The 23,499-nt window shown below is 41.3% G+C and overlaps 2 protein-coding genes across 13 annotated transcripts in view; both read left to right on the top strand.

The window, feature by feature from the left end:
- Nucleotides 1–5,392, top strand: part of MCF2L (MCF.2 cell line derived transforming sequence like) — a 160,714-nt gene extending 155,322 nt beyond the window's left edge. For all 11 annotated transcript variants that reach the window (XM_032678897.1, XM_032678898.1, XM_032678901.1 and 8 more), the window contains 4 exons: nucleotides 1,880–2,004; nucleotides 2,626–2,738; nucleotides 2,869–2,972; nucleotides 3,090–5,392. In XM_032678897.1, the coding sequence (XP_032534788.1) occupies nucleotides 1,880–2,004; nucleotides 2,626–2,738; nucleotides 2,869–2,972; nucleotides 3,090–3,184 (437 nt within the window). In that variant the 3' untranslated portion in view covers nucleotides 3,185–5,392. The remainder of the gene's footprint in view (nucleotides 1–1,879; nucleotides 2,005–2,625; nucleotides 2,739–2,868; nucleotides 2,973–3,089) is intronic.
- A 7,843-nt stretch (nucleotides 5,393–13,235) lies between these two features.
- Nucleotides 13,236–23,380, top strand: F7 (coagulation factor VII). 2 transcript variants are annotated; one of them, XM_032680907.1, is made up of 8 exons: nucleotides 13,237–13,385; nucleotides 15,545–15,705; nucleotides 16,269–16,293; nucleotides 16,385–16,498; nucleotides 17,439–17,579; nucleotides 19,988–20,094; nucleotides 20,612–20,732; nucleotides 20,924–23,376. In XM_032680907.1, the coding sequence occupies exons 1-8, from the start codon at nucleotides 13,316–13,318 to the stop codon at nucleotides 21,460–21,462; spliced, it is 1,278 nt and encodes a 425-aa protein (XP_032536798.1). In that variant the 5' UTR covers nucleotides 13,237–13,315; the 3' UTR covers nucleotides 21,463–23,376. The 2 variants fall into 2 exon arrangements, with proteins under 2 accessions (XP_032536799.1, XP_032536798.1); XM_032680908.1 differs by lacking the exons at nucleotides 15,545–15,705; nucleotides 16,269–16,293 and having other exon boundaries at nucleotides 13,236–13,385; nucleotides 20,924–23,380.
- Nucleotides 23,381–23,499: the final 119 nt, after the last annotated feature.

Genomic DNA, 23,499 nt, shown 5'->3' on the forward strand with positions numbered 1-23,499 from the left:
GTGAGCTGAAGGAAAATGATTTAGTGTCAGAATCACATGTTGTAGGCAGGTCATAGCTCTGTGAAGAAACTTGAGACAGTTTCTGAAGAGAAGCGTCAAATGGTTTTCCTGGCACCAATCTTACCTAAACTCATTTCTGCATAACCTTGTCTTTTCTCAAGACTGCCTATCATTTTCTTACCTTTCCTGCCTTTATAGAGAGCTCTGATTTAGTCACACCATGCAGAATACACACATACACATTGAATGTGCATGCATAATTTCAGTGCCCATAGTGACCACTTCCCTTCCCAGTGCCATCTTGTATGAGGAGGAGTAGTATTGTTACTATGGCAGGATCAGGCCTGTCTGCTCTTAGCACATCAACAAAATATAAGGAAAGAAAAGGCTGAGGAACAAGAGCTGTTACACAAAATTTACCAGATCAGCAGGCCAGTATGAGGCTACAGGCAGAGAACTTTAGTGATTTCCCTTTATTTTTTGCAACTCATTGGTTCTATTTCTAATGAGAGCTAGGAACAATTTTGAGAAATCAGAGGGGGTCTTCTGTTCCTTTGTTCTTAACTTGAAAATAAAGGAAAGGGTTTCATCTGTGTCCAACAAGCCAATTAAATGATGTAAGTATCCAAGGAAATTTTCATGGAATACAGCAGGAATTTATTACTCAGTTTCTTCACAGATGGAAGTTCATTCTTAACCCTGGACAGGGCCAAATGGGTCAGTACTTCTAATCTTGTGCAGGTCATCCAGCAGCACAGGCGAGGTAAAAATCCCACTCTGTTTGGTGTGCTCTGGGTGTGATTTGATTCTGCGATTCTTAGATTTCTTTGGCTTTACTTGGTGTTCAGTTTTTTCCTCAGGCACTGGCATGACCAGCCTTGGAAGCAGTGAAGCACAAAAATGCTGATGCTTTCTCAGCTTAACTAATAGCTACATAAAAGTGGAAGGTTTGTTCTTCCTTTCATTCTTTTCATTGAGTTTCATTGTTGTTACTATTTGACTTGAAACAAAATCTTACTTACAAATATTTGTCTCTTTTTTATTATGACTTTTTTTTCATTATGAACTCCATACATTTATTGACAGCTGCTGACATCAATATAAAGCATCTCACTAAAAACTTACCGTACTTTTATTTGGAAAAGGATTTTGTGCACTCTGGATATGATTCAGCTTTATAAATAAATGAAATGCTTCACCCTGAGAGAGAATAAGGAATAAATGACAGGCGGGAGATTGTTCTTGTAGTGTCTGGTGCAGTGACTTAACACCAAGATAACTCAGTGTGCTTAAGTATCCTTGTGTCAGCCTGAACACCCTTAAATAATGAGCTGCCTGATCAGGTGAAGTACACAGTGCTTGTAGCTTGTGTTGAATTTCTTGACAACTCTAAGTGCTTAATGGTTTGAAGGAGGCATTCCCCATTCATCCCTTATTCCAGCAGGCTGTTTAGGTTGCTTTGGGTGACATCCCTTGGTGTCAACCTCTTCCCAAAAAGTGTACCTTTCTGTCTTCTCTCTCCTCCCGAAAAAGAGTATCTATCCACCATTCATCTTTGTATAATATATATTTATTATACAAATATTTATATGTATTTACTTTTTAGTCAGGAATTTGCATTCTCTCCATTCGTTTCCCTTTATATAAATCCAAAAGGCCAAATTCACAGCTGTGCATTGCTACAGCTCCATTTACTCTGATGGAAGCAGGCCAGCTTTTGCCAGCAATGAATTTCACCCAGTGACTGTAATAACTTTTGTCTGTACAGTTTTTCTCCTGTTCATGTTGATTGCTTTAAGAGCTTATCATTGGGAAGAACATTCCTCCCAGTCGGTGGCTCACTGCTCCTAAGCTAACAGTCAGCTGTTTATTCCACAAGGTTGGGCCAAACCATCCCATTCTCTTGATGCATCTGAAGAAAATGACGGCTGGTCTAGTGCTGAAGAACCACTGAATTCATCAGATGCGGAGGAAGAAGGAGGAGGAGGAGGCGAGATGAAGCTGGTAACCAGAAATGCTTTGCTATTGTGCTAAGCAAGTGATACCAATGCACTGTGTGTGGCAATGTACAGGAATGCTTTTGGAGCTTGCTGGAAGGAAAGTGTCTGCCTTGAAATGCTCAGCTGGGCAAAATTCCTAGGGCGGTGGAGAAGATCCCCTTCTCCTGAATCAGCCCTGTGTTTGTAAATTTGGAAGGTCCATCTGTGCCTTTGCATACCTACAGACTAGTGAGTTGTGTCTGCTTATGCCATGCTACAGCAGTCAAGTGATGACATGATCAGCTACCATGTCAACAGGTTTCCACATGTGCATCATGTCACGAGTTTGCCAGCTTGGTATTGTTGGGGTTTTTTTCTTTTGATTTTATTTTCTGTAGAAATATGAATTAATTGTTATAATGGAAGCATTTCACTGAATGTTTTTCAGGGTGTGAGAATTCGTGTACTGAATTTGCATGTAATCAATCAGAGTTTTACTGCCTCAGTATGTATATTTACAACCTCTTCAGCATGTAGGTGCATGAGAAAGAAGGGAAAAGTACTATAATTTCATAACAAAAGCTGCAACGTACCTTAAAGTACTCAATAGAAATAATTTGTTTGTTTTTCCTCTGTGTGCATTTAGACTCCTGGTAAATATACAGTTGTGACTGATTATGAGAAAGGAGTTTCTGAAGAATTTACAGTGAAAAGTGGAGATCTAGTTCAACTGATTCGTGAAGGGGAGGATGGACTTTGGTACGCAGATCTGTGTTTGGAAATTTTTATACGCAGAACTGTGTTTGGAAGGCAGATGTTTAGGGCAAAACTTTCAAGGGCATCAGATGAAGCAATCGGACTCCTAATTTTATTTATATATATTTTTTAGGTATGTAAAGAACCTGAGCACTGGTAGAGAAGGTTGGATCCCAGCAAACAATGTGCTGATGCTCATAGGCAATTCAAAATCAGCTCAGTCTTTGAGCAGCTCTGGTAGGTATTTTAAATGAGATTACTGTGTCTCTGGAGATTCCTGTTATCAAAGAAAGTAATGAAAAAACAACCACTATATAATATTTTCTTGTGGGTTTTTTTTTCCTATCATTCCAGAATCAGGCACTGCCTCCAGCACTTTGAGCACATCATCAAGTTGCAGTGATAGCTGCAATGTCAGCAGTACCAGCTTCTCCGACATTAAGGGCTAATATGAAGTTTTCGTTCCACTTCTATGGAAGGTGAATTCAGAGACTGTCACTTGCTGCAGCGTTAGGGACATTGGACTCCATCGGAGAACCACCAATTCTGTGTTGCCAACTCTGAGTATTTTTAGTGGTGACTTTTACAGGTTCTCACAGAAGATCCCAATGAAAAGTGCATGGAATGTGAAGTTGTAAATAAAAGTTAAACGATTTGAAATAGGGTTTTGTAGAGGTTTATGCTCTGAAGTCTGAAGCTGCCGAGCTGTTAGCATAAAACGCATTTTCTTCTTGATACACAATCAGGTTTCTGCAGAACTGAAATTTAATTTTGTAACAGCCAGAATCTGAATGTGAGCAAACAAAATGTGTTCAGTGCTCAATGCTCATTGTAAACTAATAACACAGCAGTCACTCTACAGGATAAGTATGAGGAAAATAAATCCAAGTTTACAATTTCTTGTCCCCAAAACCCCTTTTCTCTAGGGACGTACCTCAGTCAATGCAGTGAATGGGACTCTTACAGCAACGACGGAGGAGGTTTGGTTCACCTTTTTGTCTTGGGTCTTCAGGGTATTCGTCTGCTCCCTAGAGACTGGGATGCAGATATGACCAATTCACTGACCACAACAGCATCAAAAGAAACTATTATTTTATCCTTTCCAACCTTTTAATGATGTGTGCAATGGAACAGCTCTTTTCTGAGGTATTTTGGTCTCACAACCAAATTCTTTACCAAGATCACTGTGTTTACATAGCCTTGGCAATTTAGTAGTATCTTTTTCCTTACATAGGTGCACGATGATACACAAATGTTCTTATTCACTAAATGATTTTTTAATAAACGGTAATTGCAAGGTTACTTTCAGCTCTAACAATTAACGTGCAGTTACTGACAGGGGAAACTATTGTGGCTGCACTGTGGGTCAAGAGCCTTCCTTCAGTCAAACCTACGAAGGCTGGAAATCCAATGTGTTTTCAGTCTGCATAGTGTTAGTTCCAGATTCATTGAAAGAGCAAAAAAACCCAATGACATAATTTTTCTATAAAAGGGGAGCACAGGAGAAAAAAATCTTAGAGAATAGTCAGATTTATGCTACAGATAAATATTTTAATTTTTTTTTAAAGGAAAGGTGATGGTAAACTTGCCACTTTTCAAGTGGCCAATATTGTAAGTTTTCATGTTGTCAGACATTTTTTGCACATCATCCTTAAAAACAGTACAAAACTGTGTGCATGTATAGAATACTGCATTCATTTCTGTCTAGCTCTCAAATATTTTTGCTTCTATGAAAACAGGTTTTTAACTGGTTCATGTATCATATTATTTAAAAATAAAGTGGGCACTAAGAGCATAATTTTTCAGAAGTGCTAAGCACAGTAGATTATGTCAATGAGAACTGCTGGTAATCATCAGACCCTCTGATGGCTGAGCCCTGAAGTCTATCATTATGCCAAAATGTTATGTTTTAGAGGCTGCAGCTTAGGAAAGGTAAATGACAAACACTCCTAAGAATGATTTTACACCTGGGTTGTGAAAGCAACCCTACCCCAGACACAATCAAAATGCAGCTGACCATGGTCAGTACAAATTGAAACGTATATATATAAACACATGCATATATTTATGCACATATGTATGTGCATGTATGTGCTTGTGTGTATATATATGTGTGTGTGTGTGTAGATATGTATATGTGTGTAGATATCAATGTAAAAGATGTATTTATAGTCTTCATGCTGCTGAATGTGTCACTTTACAATTCATAAATACTTAGGTTTCTTGCAATACTGCAATATAAAGGCTGATCAGAGTTTTACTTCAGCCAACTTTTTCAATGCAGAAATCCTCTGATCTTTTTTTTAATTATCCCATATAATACTGTGCCGACCAGGAATATTTAGTCTTGATATTTAACAATTAAATGGCAACATGAGATTCAGCTTATCTTCATTTATGTAAGTTATTTTGTAAATTATCTGTAACATAATTTGCTTATATATTGCTGTCATTGCTAGGATGAAACTTGTTTCATTTCTCACTGCAGCCTCCTTTGTGTTATTTCAATGGTTTTCTCCACATCACTGCACTTTAATACAACCCATTTCACCATTTCCTTTTTTACTGCTGTTGTGAATTAGAAGTTCAAAGTCAGAGGTCTCTACTGTAATTAATTTGAATAAATTTCAGCACTTCTTGCTGAATGCCTTTATATAGACATTCTCTGGGGTTTATTTTGTCTCACAGTCTTGAAAGCTCATGAGTATCATATAAAAACAGAGAGAGGCTGGAGGATTTGGAATGAAAAACTAGGGCTGTCCAGCTGTCAGGGTCTGTGTGTTCCAGTCCTCTGCCTGTTCATTCTGGGACCATCTCAGAGAAACACCGTTTCACCCTTGTGCTCTGGTCTCACTTACCTGGCACTGGGGAATTAAAGCAGGTTGGGGATAAAAAATGAAAGCCGGGTAATTGGATTGACTCCCTTTTTCCCATACACCCTTTAATGAAAGAAGGCACGTGGCCCTTGGGTTTTCCTGAAAAAAGCTGTGTATCCCATGGTTCGCCTTCTCCTGTAGGCATGCTCCTCTTGACCCTATGGTCTTAGAAGAACAAGTTGGAGGTCCACATCTGGCCACAGCTGGGTGAGAAACAAGACACCATGTTCACTTTTGCAGCATCTGAAGAGGAACATGTTCGCACATCCACTGATTAATGACTTTAAGGACCATCATACCATGGTAGAAGGTGAATTTCACACTGACTGGAGTGATTTGGGCTGAGTGGGTGGCCATGCACATTACACAATCCAGTTAAGCTGTTACTAGGGTTTGATTGCTTTTTGTTTACTCTCGTTAACACAACAGCACCCTCTATAGTACATAGTCCTATTTTTCTGAGTAAAAAGGAGGTCCAACCTTTTTGAGTAGAGCCATATCATACTTGTTAGAGAAAAAGAATGAAGGAATTCCAGCCCAGATTTACCTTAGTGGAAAATAAAGAGTTTTCTGTATAAAAACCTAATAATAATTGATTTCTTAGATCACTGGCTCAAAGTTTGAGCACAGTCTTTCATAGGCACAGAAGAAGCTTGCTAGTTGGAACACAAACTCTTTTCTCTGTACTGCACAAATGTCATTGAACAAATCTGACAATGTTGGACCATAGCTCACATCACTTACCTCAAAATGACAGGGACCCCAATTACCCTTCTCTGTCATATGTCAGATGATGTTATGAAGTGCACTGTGAAGTCTGGAGTGTCCACACAAGTGCCCAGAATTAGCAGCGTCCCTAGGTGTGTATGGGCGAGCGCCAGATCTGCCTGGAACCAGGAAGCTACCCAAACTCAATTCCCTCAACTAAGGATGTAGGAATAAAAGAGCTGCGTTCTATTGTCCCTTAAGACCTTGTGTAAACTGAGTCTAGAGACCATATTATCAAAATAAGATGTTTAGATGTTGAAGCAGCTTCTCCAGGCTTTCATTTGAAACGAGATGAATGTTTATTCGTTCTACATCCATTGATGAGACAGCAAGGTCCCCAGCTACATTTAAAAGACTACTAGACTAGATTTACCAGTGGTGCTGTTGCAACTGTGATAGTCTCAGGACACAGTCATGAAAACCTCTGTAGCAGAGTTAATATCTCTCATTGCCAACTGAGATAGGTGGCATGAAACAGACAAACTTTGTGGCAAACTTTATCTTTTTTCTTCATTTATTCTCTAGGTATCTTCAAATATTCCCCTCAAGCAACAAAAGAAAAGAAAGAACATCAAAACTAAAAACTACTATGTTAAGCATTTGTATTCAGAGCTGGTCGCAAAAAAAAAAAAAAAAAATCAAAAATATTATATCCCAATTTCTATTTCCTCTTTTTGAGAATAATTGCTGTATGGAGATACAGAACTCCATCAAGCAGGCAAGTAATTTTCTCCTGGAAAGAACTAGTTCTTTTTTTGAGGTCTAAATCCCAAATAATTTGCTTTAAAGTTTAGCAGCTTGATACTTATATATTTATAGATTACTACAACAGAAACAAAATTATTGACTTCATCACAGGCTTGGCATGTTTTTAATTACTCTGATGAATAAATAATGGCAAACTATTATTATTATTGAGATTTAATTTTCTGTGAATTTCTGAAGCAGCTCATTCCAAAGGCATTCTTACCTAGACACAACCTTGTCAACTTAAATGTTCTCTTACAGCCTCTTCGAAATGGAATTTATTGATTTTTTTTTTAATTGTTCCTGAGCCCTGACTAGAAAACTCATGCTTAAATGACCAGTGACTTGTTGGATCAGATCAAGTTGCCCAGTTCCAAATAGCTTCCATACATCTTCTCTCTGACCCAAAATATGAAACTAAAAATAGAAAAATTGTGTATTTCTTTTAAAAATGTGAGTAGAAAACAAAACAAAAATAAAGAAGGACATGTTCTAAGATATCAGTTCATCATGTCTTCCAGGCTAATGTTTTTGCTTTAGATTTTTTATTTTACATTGTAATATTTTTCATGTTTAATTTTTTTAACTATTTATTTTTTTTAAATAGAGCAACATTGGCACATCAAACATGTACACTAAAAATATCATAATATTTTCTGAACAGCTGTCCCCAGACTGATTCTAGTAGCACCCATGAGCAGCAGGGATGCATGTTTGCATTAATATATATTCACTTTTAATTGAATAGCAGATTATTTTTCTTGAAATTGCTCAGAAAACATAAGCCAAGCCTAAAGCCTGCACTGGCAAGATTTATAGAGCAGGACACCAGGGCAATTTTCATGAACTACAGCAGGACCACACAGGAAGGAAAACAAAGTAACACTTAGGGGAAGAAAACACTTCTGGGAAAGAAAAGCAAACTGCTGTTTGCTCCTCTGGGTGGTGTCATGGTTTAGCCCTAGCCAGCAGCTAACCACCATGCAGCTGCTCACTCACTCCCTCCCACCCAGTGGGCTGGGGAGGAGAATCAGGAACAGAAAAGTAGGACTTGTGGGTTGAGATAAGAACACTTCAATAATTGGAATGAAATAAAATATAGTAATACTAATGATAATGATATAATAGCAACAACAATAATAACAATAGTAACAGAGAGAGAAAAGCCAAGAAAGGATAAATGCTGCAAAATGCAATTACTCAGCACCTGCAGATCGATGCCCCCCCCCCATCGCTGATCAGCAATTGGCCCATTCCAGGTAACTCCTCAGTTTATATAGTGGGCATGACATCCTGTGGTGTGGAATATCCCTTTGGCCAGTTTGAGTCACCTATCCTGGCCATGCTCCCTCACAGCTTCTTGTGCAGGTCCTCACTGGCAGAGTGTGAGACACTGAAAAGTCCCTGACTTAGGGTAAGCACTACTTAGCAACAGCCAAAACATCAGCGTGTTATCAACATCATCCTCATAATGAATTCAAAAAACCCAGCATTGTAGCAGCTACTAAGAAGAAAATGAACTCTGCCCCAGCCAAAACCAGAACAGTATTTAGCACTTTATATTCTATGCTACATACATCGTTCCAAGTCCCACACTATCAAATACCCCATCACCTTTCCCATCTTTGGATAGTTATACACACAGATACCATTCTCTTAGCCTGTAGACCATACTTATAAAAGTCCACTGAGTTCATTTAGTTCATGACCTCTGTCCCCATCTGTCATAACAGTCTTTCAGGGCAGGAAAGATGGCATGTGGTATTTGGATTGTTGCATGGCGAACTGAGTTCTGATTCCATCACTGCTGCACAAACATCTGTTGCATGATGTGAAGAGGGGACCCTCCCTTTGAACATTCAACCCAGCATGAGTAACCAGGGTGCCAGGAGGAGCTGGGTGCTTCAGAAGCAATCACTGCCAAAGCGGCTCTGACATCTTCATAAGCTGCCAGTCTCTTTATCAGCTGGAGTATAGCGGGCTTTGGATCCTCTGGTGTCAACCGTGAGTTTCCCCTGTGCTTCCTGCCAGAGGCTCCAGATAGGACTGTTCTTCCTGGCTGCAGTGTAAAGCACATCTTGCCCTGTTTGCACTGAACCGAGGGCTACTGCGTGAACTATCTCCTGGATTTGTTCAAAGGCTTGTTGTTACTCAGGGTGAAACCGTTTGAAATCATTCTTCTTCCTGGTCACTTGATAGAGAGAGATGACAATCAGACTGCAATTTGGGATGCGCATTCTCCAGAAACCTGCAACACCTAGGAAAGCTGTGTTTGTTTCTAGCTAGCTGGTGGAGACATTGCTGTTATTTTGTTGATCACAACCATTGGGATGTGGCAACACCCATCTTGCCATTGTATTCCCTAAAACTGAATTTTCTGTGCACATCCCTTGACCTTTACTTTGTTTTATGGCAAAACTGCCTTTCGGAAGGATTTAACTATTGTCTTCCCTTTCTCAAAAACTTCTTCTGCTGTATCATCCCACATGACGATATTATCGATACATTGCAGATGTTCCAGAGCTTCAAGCTATTCCAGTGCAGTCTGGATGTGTCCATGGCAGATGGTAAGCCTGTGCTTACAGCCCCTGGTCAGTCAGTTTCAGCTGTACTGGACACCCCTCCAAGTGAAATCAAACTGGAGGGTGAGTAGCCCTAGTGCTTGTCAACACAATGTCCGCAGCTTCAGAGCCTGTTGCTGGGATTTGAATCCCTCTCTTCCTCCTTTGAGTAGCAGTGCTTGTCATGGGGTTTGGGGCCAGGCTGGTTTTAAGGGTATTCAAAGGATACTAAAAACATTTAAAATTTTCAAATGCTACTTTACTCAGTCTGGAGGGCTTCTGAAGATGGAAGACAGGTAGGCAGGCAGGCACAGAGGGAGGGAGAGAGGGAGGGAGGACTCTCCTCAATAGATTGGTTCTGCAAGGAAAAAAGGCTAAAGGTGTAATTTTTAATAATTCCCAATAGATGGCTCCCGAAATACAGAGGTCATGCCAATGCTGAGAACACATCAGACTAGTTTCACGACCAGCAATTCTATCAGACCGTAAGCCAGTACTGTGAAGTACAACAAAATTACAGCCATAACCCAGGCCCCACAGGCGACGAACACCAAAACAGCGAAGAAAGGCTGCAAGTAAGGTATTGCATAACACAACCCTGAGAACAAGCACAACCACTCTGATGGCAAATAAATCAACATTGGGACCAGTGACAATTAAACCAATGCAATGAAAGCTTATAATGTGTGGGAGGCGTGTCTTAAGGCACAAGGGATGTGCCGAGGCAGTGAAGCCCAAAAGAACACGCGCCGACATAGGTAACTCCATTGGCTAAAGAAGTCACATGATATGTAAGGATAAAAGAGCGCGGATTTTGAAATAAAGTCTCTTTGTCTCACCACACCACGAGGAGCAGTTTTTTCCTTGTTATACAAGGACTTGCGCCCCCAACAATAATGAACTTAATTTAATATGCTCTGGTTGGATCAGTTGTTAACTTTCCAGGCCCCACGCTGGGCACCAAGGGGGCTGTTGTGGTTTAACCCCAGCCTGCAACTAGTTACCAGGCAACTGCTCACTCACTGCCCACCTCCCTATGGGATGAGAAGGAGAATCAGGACAAAAAAACTAAGTAAAATTTGTGGGTTGAAATAAGAACCATTTAATAATTAAAACAAAATAAAATATAATATTAATAATACTAATATAATAATAGTATAAATATAATACTAATATACTAATAATAGTATAAAAAGGAGACACACAGAGAGAGAGAGAAAAACCCAAGAGAAACAAGTGATGCACAATACAATTGCTCATCATCCACTGACCGATGCCCAACCCATTCCCAGGCAGCGATTGTCCCCTTCCAGCCAACTTCCCCAGTTTGTCTACTGAACATGACATCCTATGGTATGGAATATCCCTGTGGCCAGTTTGGATCACCTGTCCTGACCATGCTCCCTCATAGCTTCTTGTGCACCTGCTCACTGGCAGAGCATGGCAAACTGAAAAGTCCCTGACAGGGTAAGCACTGCTCAGCAACAGCCAAAACATCAGTGTGTTATCAACATTATCCTCATACTGAATCCAAAACCCAGCACTGTACCAGCAACTAAGAAGAAAATTAACTCTGTCAGCTGAAACCAGGAACCTTGGGGTCTAAGACAGTAAAAGGAAAGAGGGCTCTTTAAAAACATAGCTCTTTAAGCAAAGAACTGGTCTAGCTGAAGTTAGTAGGAAACACCTTTGTGATGAGATCCCTGAGTGTGAACTTCTTGATCTGTAACATAGTCCTGGGAGTGCTGAATCCGTGGTGACCCTCCTCAGGTTCATCCCTGAGGGAGCCTAATTGCATGAATTGTTTTTGGAAGAAGGATGGTCCCCATGTAAACTGACTCTTGTTCCCAGCACTTGGTCTCCTTCCTCGGCTCTAAAAATAATAACTGAGTGTTCCCAAGAAATAAAAGCAAAATCTTTCATGTTTAAGGGATGCCAAGAGAGGAAGGAAGACAGAATGAAAATACTGCATCAGTCCTAAAGGATGTACAGGATCTGCACATTACGAAGAAAGCAAGGGAGTACCATGGTGCAGAGGTGCTGCAATGCCACTGTGGAGTGGCAGCCACCTCACGCTCCCCAGCAGGGAGATACCCACCCAGCCTAAGGAAATGCAAGGAGCGGAAGGCAGAGGTGCAGACCCAGGCTGGCCTCAGGTACGGAAGGCAGAGCTTCATACTCTGATCTGTGTGACTTATTCAACTAGATGGGGCTAGGTCTTTCCCCGAGAAGATGAGACAATGAGAAACTTTCAAACAGCTCCAACAAGCTTAGGTTTGGTCTTGCTAAGCTGAACGCACACTTTCTATTTTCAACTCACTTGCCACAGCCAAGTTAACAAGGAGGATTGTGTTGGCAGGCTCTGAGGCATGGAGAGGGTTCCCAAAAAGCAGCATAGGGCTGCTGTAGCTTCTTTTGCATTCCAGTAACTGGCCTCTTTCCTCTGCCTGGGACAGCACTGCCCATCTGTTTCCAGCTGTCCCAGGAACAGGACTGCTGGGAATTAGCCAGGCTGTGATCCAGAGAAGTGCCCGGATGCTGCCTCTTGGGAAAGTGGTTCTGAAGCAGAACAGAACATCCAGCTATGTACACCACCACTAAACAACAGCACTGCATGCAAACAGCCAGGAGCCTGACTTTCCTAAGCAATCATGACTTCTGCAGGAAGTTATGCTGAATGTTGGCAGGAAAGTGAAAATCCAGCTGTTGCTTTCCTTTGCTGTAGCATTCAGATGCAGGGGTGACCCTCTTTCCTTTCCACACAGGAAGGGGAGAACAGCCTGGAAAACACATTGCCTTTAGGCAATGCTTCACTTCTCATAGACAAACATGCTCTTTACCTTGCTGCTATCTTAAGTAAATATTTCCCCAAGAATGTTGTCAGCTCTCCAGTCTGATGCCATTAATTGATTTCCATTAAATCAGAGAACTGCTTATGTTCCAGATAAAACACTGTCTGCAGATTAGCTCCTTAAAGCCCTGTTGTTAGTAATAAAGTACAACGTGGATCAGCTCAGCACCTCTTCCAGCTACTCCAGCTTGTGCAGGCTACATGGGCCTGGCAGTAAAGATGGAGAGAAACAGTGTAGGGTGTCTCTTGCTGGTTAATTAGTGTCTCCAAGCAAGTTCTGGCACAAGCGCAGAGTTTCGGTTGATGATAAAGAAATGGGAAAAGACAGATGGCAGCGGTTCCATCATACTCCAAAGCACTGAAAGGCTGTATCTTGACTGCCCATGCAAGATAAATATCACATCACTGCTCTCTGCATGTGAGGCTACAGGGCCAGGTTAATGCCTGTCCTATGGATGCAGGGTCCCAGCATTTATGTTTGTCATGAAAAAGGTGTGTTAGATGGAAAATGAAGGCCCAGGGGTAGCAGTCTGTGTAATCATCATAGCCTTTGCACAGGTCAGGAGAGCACGCTTCAAAACCAAGCTCCCTGCTTGTGTGAAAAGGGCACATGCAAATCCTTTGGCTCAGCTCTCCAGGCTGTCATGGATCTTTTGCTGTTTCCACGACTCGCCGGCCCCTCCTCTGGCTCCAAGCATTTGAAGTTGAGCTCTTTGTCCAAACAGTCCTTGCTGAAATGTCAATACACTACCAGGACACTGGCTCACAGGGTTCATCATGATTTCCAGGCAGTGTGTGGCTTTGTTTCTCTGCTTTCTGCTGCTGATCCCTCTTTCTCTGGATGCAGGTATGTTGCAGGATATGGCTGTAATTCTGTTTACTGGCAACAGACTGCTTTCCCGTTACCAAGACGTAATTTCCATTGCAAGTTTTGAGTTGCATGTTTTTCTTGTCTCCAGCTGTGCCTGTGGTATTCTAAAGTTCTTGTTTGCTCTCAGTGTGATGGTTCCATGCACATTTTCTGCCAGTTAAGGAAAAGCACCTCTAGATTGCTAAATGAATGTATTATCTCGATGCACAGACAGCAGGCAAACCACCAGCTGTCTGCCACCTACATGAAGAAAGGAACTGTGATTTATTGTTATATCGTATTGAACTGGGACATTTCTCAAAGCAAAGCATCAATAGCCTGTCATTCAGCTGATGAGTAATTAAGGAGGTGAGGATCCACCCTGTTTCAGCAGCAGTAGAAGGCAGAGAGGAGGTGGCTTCAGTGGCTCCATAGTAATGGAGTAATAAAGTAGATCCAGTGCTTTCAGATTCCCAGTTAGCCATTGATTGGGTCTCCTGTGTTGCAGTGAGGAAAGGCGGAAAAATATGTAGCAAAGTCAAAAGTGTTCCAATGCAAATAAGTGGAGAATGCCGAAACAAGCGTGGGTGGATGTTCCCAGCCGTACACCCGGGTTCACTCCTCCGTTAGAGTCCGTGTCCATGCAGTGATACATGTGCCATGTATCTGCAGCATAAGGTTAATTAAAAGCCCTCAAGGAAAGCCATATTAAATGCATACAGCCTGACTTTGAAATCATGGCAGAAAAACCCAGATGACATTCCTATAATGACCAAATATTTATGAAGCACCCTGGGATAAATTCAGTGCACACCACACAATACTTTATCCCTTCAAGTAACTTTGAAATATAGGGAAAAAATACCACTATTTTGCATGTAATTCAGCAAATATTCTGATTAGACACATTTATGAAGATGCCTTACCAGACCGGAATAAACCCTCTCAGCATTTATGTTTGTGTGTATGTTGATGGGGACACACGGGAGTCTTGTCTTTCAGCATCCCTCAGGGCCCTTCCAGAAGGTAGAATGTAACTCCTTTCGGGGTCATGTAGTGGAGAATGTCCTGGGGAAAGGCAGGTGACACATGTCAGGCTTGATCCCCAAACCTACCCACAATCACAGGTGAAATAGTTTAAGCGCTGAAATTTAAGTTGTTGTCATGAAGCTCTAGAAGCTCCCTTACTGACATAAAGGAAAAAGAAAAATTGATAATTTTAAGACTTGTTCTGTGTAGTACATGGATAAAAAGTACACTGTAGCACTGGGACTTCTCATTCCTTATCCTGAATTATACTATAGCTGTGTGGTGTGCTTATATCCTAAGGCTGAGGAACAGGTCAGCATGGTGAAGTGTGCTTTCAGTGCACGCTTCTGTCCATTGCAAGTTGATGTAGCTCTAGGAAATGAGCTCTGCTGATGCCTGCTATCAAACCTGTGTACTCAATGTCTTCCCAAAGCATGGCATAAACACACAAATAGAAGACCCCTCTGCGTCTGTGGTCTATAGTGCTGACAGAAGCTAGGAGCCATCTACAGGCTCCACTAGGAAAAGTAATCAGCACTGTCCAGCTTTCCTATGTACCTTAACATAGGCTTTTCCACAAAAAACTAAAGATAATATATTAAAGCAGTGATTTTTAAATTGTGGTTTACTAGTGGTGGGATAAGTTCCTTCTTCAGGTCCAACAAGTGAAGGAGTGTGAAATAACATGTGACTGTGGCTGAAGGGATGACTGTGGTCCACCTGTCACCAAATGACTGTAGCATGTACAGAAAAATCAGGTTTTGCCATGTACATTGGTACTACATAAAGTGACACAGGCTTCATAGCTGCTACAATTCAAAGAAACTGTTGCAAATGTCAAGATGCGTATGACGTAGGAGTCACTGGTGTACATACAACACACATACATACAACACTTGTAACGTGCCACCTTCTCCTAAGCTCTGGGCTCTGTAAAATTCATGTGTTGTCACTTTATCTGTGAGGCAAAACAGAGAAAGGAGGCTCCTTCACATTTGCCCATCTCTTTTCTAAAGTGTCTCAGAAAAAAACCTTGGAAAGCAGAAAAGCTTCCAGAGGAAATTGTCCCCAGATCCCCTCTGGCAAGCACAGCTGTATGACAAACAGAACATGTCACTGTTTTTCAGTCTTTCTAAAGCAGGAAGAGGCAAGCAGCATTTTGCAAAGGCAAAGACGAGCCAACAGCTTCTTTGAAGAGATAAAACTGGGGTCACTAGAGAGAGAATGCATGGAAGAAAAGTGTTCCTATGAGGAAGCAAGAGAGATTTACCGTGATGATGCAAGGACAGTAAGTAAAATGGGCCTGGATGAGTGAGCACTCATTGTTGTAAGGACTTCCCCTACTCAAGGCTTTGCTTTGACATTCTAAACCATGAGAGCAGAAAAAGCAGTTAGTGTCCTGCTATTTGCATCTTTGTCTCTTATCTATAGGGAGACGCACATCAGCAGTGAGTTACAGGAAGGCACACTGCATAGGCTGTCCTCGGCAGTATCCACCTAGGGAATGCTCTCAGAGTCATCTCCCCAAGCCCCAAATTCCTGCCCTGACAATACTTTAAATTGTTGTATTGTGCAATATATTCTTCAGTCAATCCCGCCTCAACTATACAGAGGTTACTTATGGATAACCCATTTGTATCTGTAACTGAGTCCCCTTCACTACTGGTTTATGAAAATAATGTACAATCTAGAAAATAATGTAGGGTATTTCATGGATATTAGCTGTCACAAATTATAAAGGCAGAAGGGGCATCACTCTGGCTTTCTGTAACCCCTCCTGTGTGACAAGAGCGGTAAGACATAACTTGAGTTAATTTTTCTTTAATTGAATCTCACATCTTTTTCTTCCAGAATGAGTTCTGGCACATCTATTCCGGTACGATTATTCAGGATGTTCTAACAGCTATGAAACTCTTCCACTGCTGCAGCTCTTTGCATGAGGTGGACTGACACTGAATATTTTACAGACCCTAACCAGTGTGACTCCAACCCCTGTCAGAATGGTGGGATTTGTGATGACCAGTTTCAGGATTACGTTTGCCGCTGTCCTGTTGAATATGAGGGCAAGAGCTGTGAAAAAGGTCAGCTTGTAGTATAACATAACAAAAAAAATGCCATTATTAATTCAAATGCAAGGCATTAAGATAAGTAGTAGCAATCATTATCATTCAGGAGTTGGACTTGATGATCCTCTGGGGTCCTTTCCAACTCAGGATATTCTATGATTCTGTGATTCTGCATCATTCTAGCTATGACAGCTACTGTTCATAGTGCTTGTGGTGTTGCATGATGGAATTAACCACCTAGCAGTCAGGCACTGAAAGGCAGCAATATAGTTACTGTCCTATAATGACTTCGTAAAAGAAAATAAAAATTGCCTTTTGTGCACCATCTGAGAGAAAAGGAGGAATTTTTTTCTTACCCAACTTCTGAAGTTACTTTGACTTAGAAGCTCGATGCATTATGTGAATAAGAACTACACTGCATATGCATGGTACAAAGCCTGAAGGGATGGGTCCAGTGGTTAATGAAGTTAATATACATATTTCCACTGATTTCAGTGGACACCTCACACTAAGTGTGATACCTTCAGAACACCCAGAGTCCAAGCAAGGGCTAGACACTCATTAAGTCTAGCCAGGCAGCCTCAACAGTAATCCCAGAGCATCCTTCTGCTAAATAGCAAAATACAAAAGTTATAATTTTTCAGTCATCTATTACGATGGCTAACACACAATTGCAACACCTTTGTACTTTAGACAGCTCAGCTACTGTATAAATGCAGACTGATTTAATTTTAGGTGTATGTTTCTTAAGCATAGCCTTTTATTCCCTGATTCCTGGAGATCCAGGCCTACTTAGCTTTTCACAAATGGAAGGTGCTTCTGATGCAGTCAGTCTACATAAATCCCAGGAATCTGCTTTGCTGCCTTGCTTCTCTGTCAACATTTCAAATGCAATTGATTCATGTTAAGCACAAAAATCTGTCTTGAAACCTAAATGCTCTTTGTCTGACTCTAGCTGTGGCTGACAAACTGAAGTGCATTTTTGACAATGGTGGCTGTGAACAGTACTGTGCTGATGAGCAGTCCGGAAAACGAGTGTGCTTCTGTGCAGATGATTACACTTTAGCGAGTGATGGCGTGTCCTGCATCCCCCAAGGTAAGACTAGCCTGATGCTATGTCTAAGCCAGCTCTGGAAGAAAGGTTTTCAACATGTGCACATCAGGAGGCGCAAGGTATAACCCTTAGATACCAGCTCCCCACTTCTTCTTCACAGGTGGAGTCCCAAATAGTACATTTAAGCTTCTGGTGCAAGTTAGGCATCCCAGTAAAGCAGCTGTCAGTGTGCACACCAAGCAGGGAGCCTTCTGAACCTCTCTTTTCACTCCTCTGGGAGATGGGAGATTCAAGTTTGAACATCCTATCTGCTCAGAGTTAGGAGAGAGATGAACCCGTCTCCTCCTTTGGGAGCATGCTCACCACTAGTCAAGTAGAGAAGAACTGAGCAGTGGAGACAAGCTCTTGGCAGCAAGTGGTCAGGGATTTGGAGTCAGGCTGAGGGGTTTCTGGTAAATGGAGGGGCTCTGGGCCTCGCAAGTCCTTCTTTGTTTTAGCTTACACCCACAGTGTAAGCTATATTTCATGGGCAACATTGTTTTACTGTTGTCTCTCAATCTGAAATTGTGACTGGATTTTATTGCTATATTTATTTCAGTGCAAGGGTCAAGAGAGCAAGAGGTCTATTAAAAACAACAAAAAAACCCCAGTTATTTTCTTTTCCTTCCTTTCTTCCTTCCTTCCTTCCTTTTCCTTCCTTCCTTCCCTTTTCTTCTTTTTCTTCTTTTCCTATTTAGTAGGAATAATAATACATTTTTGGTATTACTATAGACATTGTGGCTAAATATTTCTCTCACCTGACAAGGTCAGTTTCAACTGGGACTAGGGTAGTGCAAGTTAATTATTTTTCCAATACATAAGCTGGCATCTGACTCTATTGCAGATGCCTAGTTGAATTACTTTATTAGAGGGGAAAAAAGAGACCCCTGTGGAAATGAACATAACAACATAACGGATAGAGCTGTAGGGAGCATGCTAAGTAATTCTGAGGGATGATGCCCCCCTACAAACACACCTCAATGGAGCACTCATGCAGAGAGCTGATAATGACAGCATAGCTGTCAACAACAGCAATTTCATTAGAAAAAAATGTCTACTAATCTGCTTATCCCTTATTAACAGATCCTGCAATACCACATGGTGGGGAAGGTGCTTTTGTTAAAAGCTGAGAACAAAGAATTCAATATTCCCCACAGGCTTTTCAGTGTGTCTTCCCCTCCGAGGACGATGTATTTATTGCTTCTTGCTTCTTGGGGACCAAAACAGCCAAAAAGCTGACCATGTGTTGCAAGTAGAGAAAACTGTGCAACTGCCAGGCTGCCAGTCCCCTCACAGTCCTTTTGTCATCTCTCACAGTGGCCCTTTTTCTTTTGGGACATTGGCCCTTTTGCACTGCTACCCTGCATACAAAGTTAGAGTCCATGGGTCTGTGTTACATCTGTTCTGATCCTTCCCCTTCCAGCTGCCATCAAAAAGCTACTCCTGTTTCTCCATACCTTACCTGTACCTGTAAAAGGCTGATGCTGTCTTCATATAGCTGAAGTTATTACAGATCCATGGAAATGTCGGATGCAGCTCAACATAGACTATAGGGCCCTGGCTCCCAAAGTGGTAGAAAGAGAGCACTCCTCCTCACAGTGTTATCACAGACTGCTAGACAGAATGGATTGTGTTTTGTTACATCACAGACACATGGCACACAAAAGCCCCAATGGTAGACCTTCTTTAAAGGAAAATTCAGTTGGGTGGAAGATGTACTGAAAACATCAAGGCTTCCTCTGCACTGCAGCTCAGTCACACGTTCAGTCAAGATTTGATTCTCTTACTGCTAGTCTTCACATTCTTGCTCAGAGTGAAAACAGACCTTAGATTGACTGAGATGTGAAGTCCAGAAGAATCAAGGATTCTCTGGACACAAGCAAACTAGGTACAGTCTGTGAGAGGCATACCAGAAGACGTAGTGTCTGCTCTCAGGACATCTTTGGGTCTGCCCAAACAAGGGATGGCAAGCTGCCCACCCCATGCTTAAGCCTCTCTCTGACCATACCATGGATGCTGGGCACTTGGTACAACTGAATTAAAGTCAGCGGGGTCACTGAAAATGTGTAGACTGCAGAGCCACTTCTTCACTCCAGCCTGCAACCTACCTCATATTCTTGAGATATATCTTAAGGAGATACAGTGTTTGCAAAGTCCTATAGTAAGTGAATATGTGTCAATGATAATGTATAGGCCTGCACTCTATTTCTTAGAGCATTTCTGGCTGCTTCCAAACAAAAAGACTACTTACTTGTTGAGCTGCTTTACCTTAGTTGAAACACTGATTTCTAGTCTGGGAGTATGGGTTCTCAAAACTAACAGCTTCACTGAAATTTTGCTGTGAATTCAGTACAATAAAATCACACTTGCTGCCCTCTGTTGTTATTTTCTTTTTAAATTTTTTTTTTCAGTGAAATACCCATGTGGAAAAATACCAGTGCTGGCAAAAAAAAATTCAACTGCACAAGGGAGAATAGTAGGTGGTTTAATCTGTCCTCCAGGTGAATGTCCATGGCAAGTGAGTCTTCAAAAATTTTTCACTGCTTTTATTTTTTTAACTTCCTTGCAAAAGTGCTCTCTTAAATTCATTGTTTTAAATCTGTTATGTTAAAAATTCATTAAAAGTACGGTGTCTGGATAAGAGAATTCCCTCTTCATCCATAGCCAGCAGATACACCTATTTCAGTCAAGCATTTTAGCTTTGTTTTGGAGTGCCTGGTTTCATTGGAGTAGAGTAATAACACGGCCACCTCTGTCCTCTGATACCTTAGTCCTTAACGTTACTGCTGGCAAGAATTATAGTTGCAACTTGCAGAGTTACACGCTTGGCCATAATAGGCAAGGTCCATACTACAAGATGGAGACAATGTCAACTTAGGAAGACTCTCTCTCATAAATTCTCAATAAAGTCAGCACTGTGTATTCTCATACACAGTTGCATACAGTGTCAGAAAAAAGCAATATGAAACCCATCACTACTGAGATTCAGATCAAGCAGGTTTGATGTAAGACATAAATTTGCTTTATGTTGGCAGGCCCTTATAATGCATGATAATAAAGAAAAGTGTGGCGGTACCCTGCTTTCCCCAGAATGGGTGGTCACTGCAGCTCACTGTTTGGACTATATTCACCTTAACCAGCTTCGTGTGAGATTGGGTATGTATTCTCGTCTCCTCATCCTGTCAAAGTGGTGGCAGCTTCTCATCCTGATAAAACCAGAGTTAAAGGCTTTGGTAGTATTAGGGAATTGTCTTTCATAGGTGTCAGACTAGAAGCACCCTATCTCCTTAAACTTACAAGGAATCAAGGAGCTCCCTGATATGACCTGCGCTTAATAACTTTTCCAGGTGAACACAAAATAAATGAAGATGAGAAAACTGAGCAAGAAAGTGGAGTTTCCAGGATGATCATTCATGAAGGATACACGATTGGACAAGTCAATAACGATATTGCCCTTTTGAGCCTGGAAACACCGATGAATCTCACCGATTATGTGGTGCCCATATGTTTGCCTGAAAAACAGTTTGCTGTGTATGAACTGTCCTCTATCAAGTTCTCCACAGTAAGTGGATGGGGACGCCTATTAGATGGAGGTGCCACCTCTTCTGTTCTGATGAGAGTTGATTTGCCACGCGTAAAGACACAAGAATGTGAAAAGGAGACCAATTTAAATATCACAGAGAACATGTTCTGTGCAGGAGACCTGTCTGGAGCTAAGGACTCCTGCAAGGGAGACAGTGGTGGTCCTCATGCTACAAAATACAAGAACACTTGGTTTCTGACTGGGATTGTCAGCTGGGGAAAGGGCTGTGCTGTTGAAGGCAGCTATGGGGTTTACACAAGGGTGTCCAAATACATCAACTGGTTGAAGAAGCACATGGACTAAAGATGTTGAGCCAGAGCATTTCCAGAGCGTGCTATTGTCCCCCAATCACTCTGTGCCATTTTCCTGTGGAAGCATTCCTTCATTATCTTAGATATGTGATACCCGTGATACCCACACCACTATTAATGATTTGAAGCAAGCCCAATGCCTACTTGAATACATAAAATACATTCCTTTTCAATATTGTTAGTAAACTTGTATCTTATCAAGCAGGTACAGAAGAACCATAACAAATCAAAGTCCCTCTTGTTCTGCATCCATTTCTGCTGAAGGACACAGCTAGATGCTGAGAGAAAGACTGTCAGCAACACATCATAATCCTTCCTCCAGCTATCCTCTCAGCTTCTGGTAATCAGTGAACTACAGACTTCCTGAGCCAGAAGTTGCATTAGACTGAACAGTCATGAATGAACCTGCTGTCTGTAATTGTATGCAATCTCCTTTGAACACAGTCATGTGTCTGGCTTTCACAACTTCCTATGCTATGGATCCTGTAATATAATTATAAAATAGCAGAAAAAGTAGAAAAAATGTTTCTTTTAGATTGTGTTAAAGTAGCTTTCTCCAACAGTTGCAGTGGCAACAAGATTTGAGGGATAGGAACCTTAGACATTGTCCAGAACAAGAAAGCTGGAAAAAGGTTGATTCCACATTTACGAGTTTGCTATGAAAAGTTTATCTCAGTCTTCTTGCATCAAGCATTATTGCTGTAAGGCTATAAAATGCAATATTTAACCCTATATTTATGGGTGGTGAAGAATACCATTGATTTAATCTTATCTTTGCCTTGCTTGTTGATACATAGAGCACAAATGAAAGGGAACATTTGTTTCATTTGTTGTCCAGTAAAATCTAAACTGTATTCTCTATACTGAGATCTAAAGTCAGAATAAAATAATTGTCTGGCCGTATGAAAAACACTGACCAAATACCATTCACTAAAATCTTAAGGCATAAATGGTAGAACTTGAAACACTCTGAAAACTATCAACTATAAAATTTAAAAATATACCTTCTAATCTAAGCATGAAACCCAAGAAAAGGTAAGGGAGATAAAAATGATTAGGAGATTAGAAAACGGTTTAGCAATCTTATTCAAAACTTATACCCAAGGTCATTTAAATAATGTGGAATATCAACTCAATCACAAAAGCTTATCAGAGAGTAGGACAATTACAGTTGATCTTACTCTATTATTAGGGAAAAACATTGATATCATCTGGCACATAAACCATGCAATACTAAACATCCTATAACCTGTTTTACTGACACAGAAGAATGGTACACTGTTCATTTAAATAGTGAACTGAACTGGGAAAAGCAGCAAATTTCAGAGCCCTGAGAAACAAGAGCTCTTACAGTATGCAAACATATCCTTACTCCAAAAAGAAGTCCCATCCCAGGGAGGAAAGTGACTAGGAGTAGTGGCCAGCAAATAAAGCCTCATGTTCATTTAGACGAGTCACTCAGCATTGCAAAATCATCCCTGAAGACCCTTGAAGATAAAACAGTTTGGGTTTTCCGTGGTCCATAAGGCGATTTCTCCTCCGTAACATTCCAATGTAAATACTAACATTTATGAACAAATCATCACGTTGCAGAAAAACAGGTAAAACGCTGAAAGAAGTCAGTAGTAATAATAGCTGCACAGAGCGACTTTTCAAAACAAAGCTGGGGTTTAGATATATTTTTAATATAACAGCCTGTTTAAGCAAGCCAAGAAGATGAAGGAGACCTGGCAGCTGGCTCTGGAAGCACCCAAGACAGGGGCTCCACAGCGCACTATGAACTCCCCCACAAGACAGGGGAGATTGAGGCCAGCTCCCAGCGAGCAGCATGCCGAGGTCACTGATCCAAAGTGTGGAACCATCGGCTTACGGGGTTGGGATGTGGGACACGCGGGTGGGAGCTGCCAAGGGTGTTGGGCTGTTTTGAGGTAAGATTCCGGCTTAGCCCAGAGCCGGGCCAGGGCGGCACCAGCTTATTGAGGTGGCGAGTCACTTCTCCTCCTCCAAAATAAAAGGTATTTAAAAAAAA

Source organism: Chiroxiphia lanceolata, chromosome 2, assembly GCF_009829145.1.
Source record: "Chiroxiphia lanceolata isolate bChiLan1 chromosome 2, bChiLan1.pri, whole genome shotgun sequence".
Taxonomy (NCBI): Eukaryota; Metazoa; Chordata; class Aves; order Passeriformes; family Pipridae; genus Chiroxiphia; species Chiroxiphia lanceolata.

Bases quoted from the DNA above. Each gene is read 5' to 3' on its own strand.
- F7 (XM_032680907.1), top strand. From the start codon at position 13,316: ATGATTTCCAGGCAGTGTGTGGCTTTGTTTCTCTGCTTTCTGCTGCTG. The intron at 16,499-17,438 runs GTCAGCTTGTAG...GTCTGACTCTAG, and splicing joins GGGCAAGAGCTGTGAAAAAG to CTGTGGCTGACAAACTGAAG. The intron at 20,095-20,611 runs GTGAGTCTTCAA...TTATGTTGGCAG, and splicing joins CAGGTGAATGTCCATGGCAA to GCCCTTATAATGCATGATAA.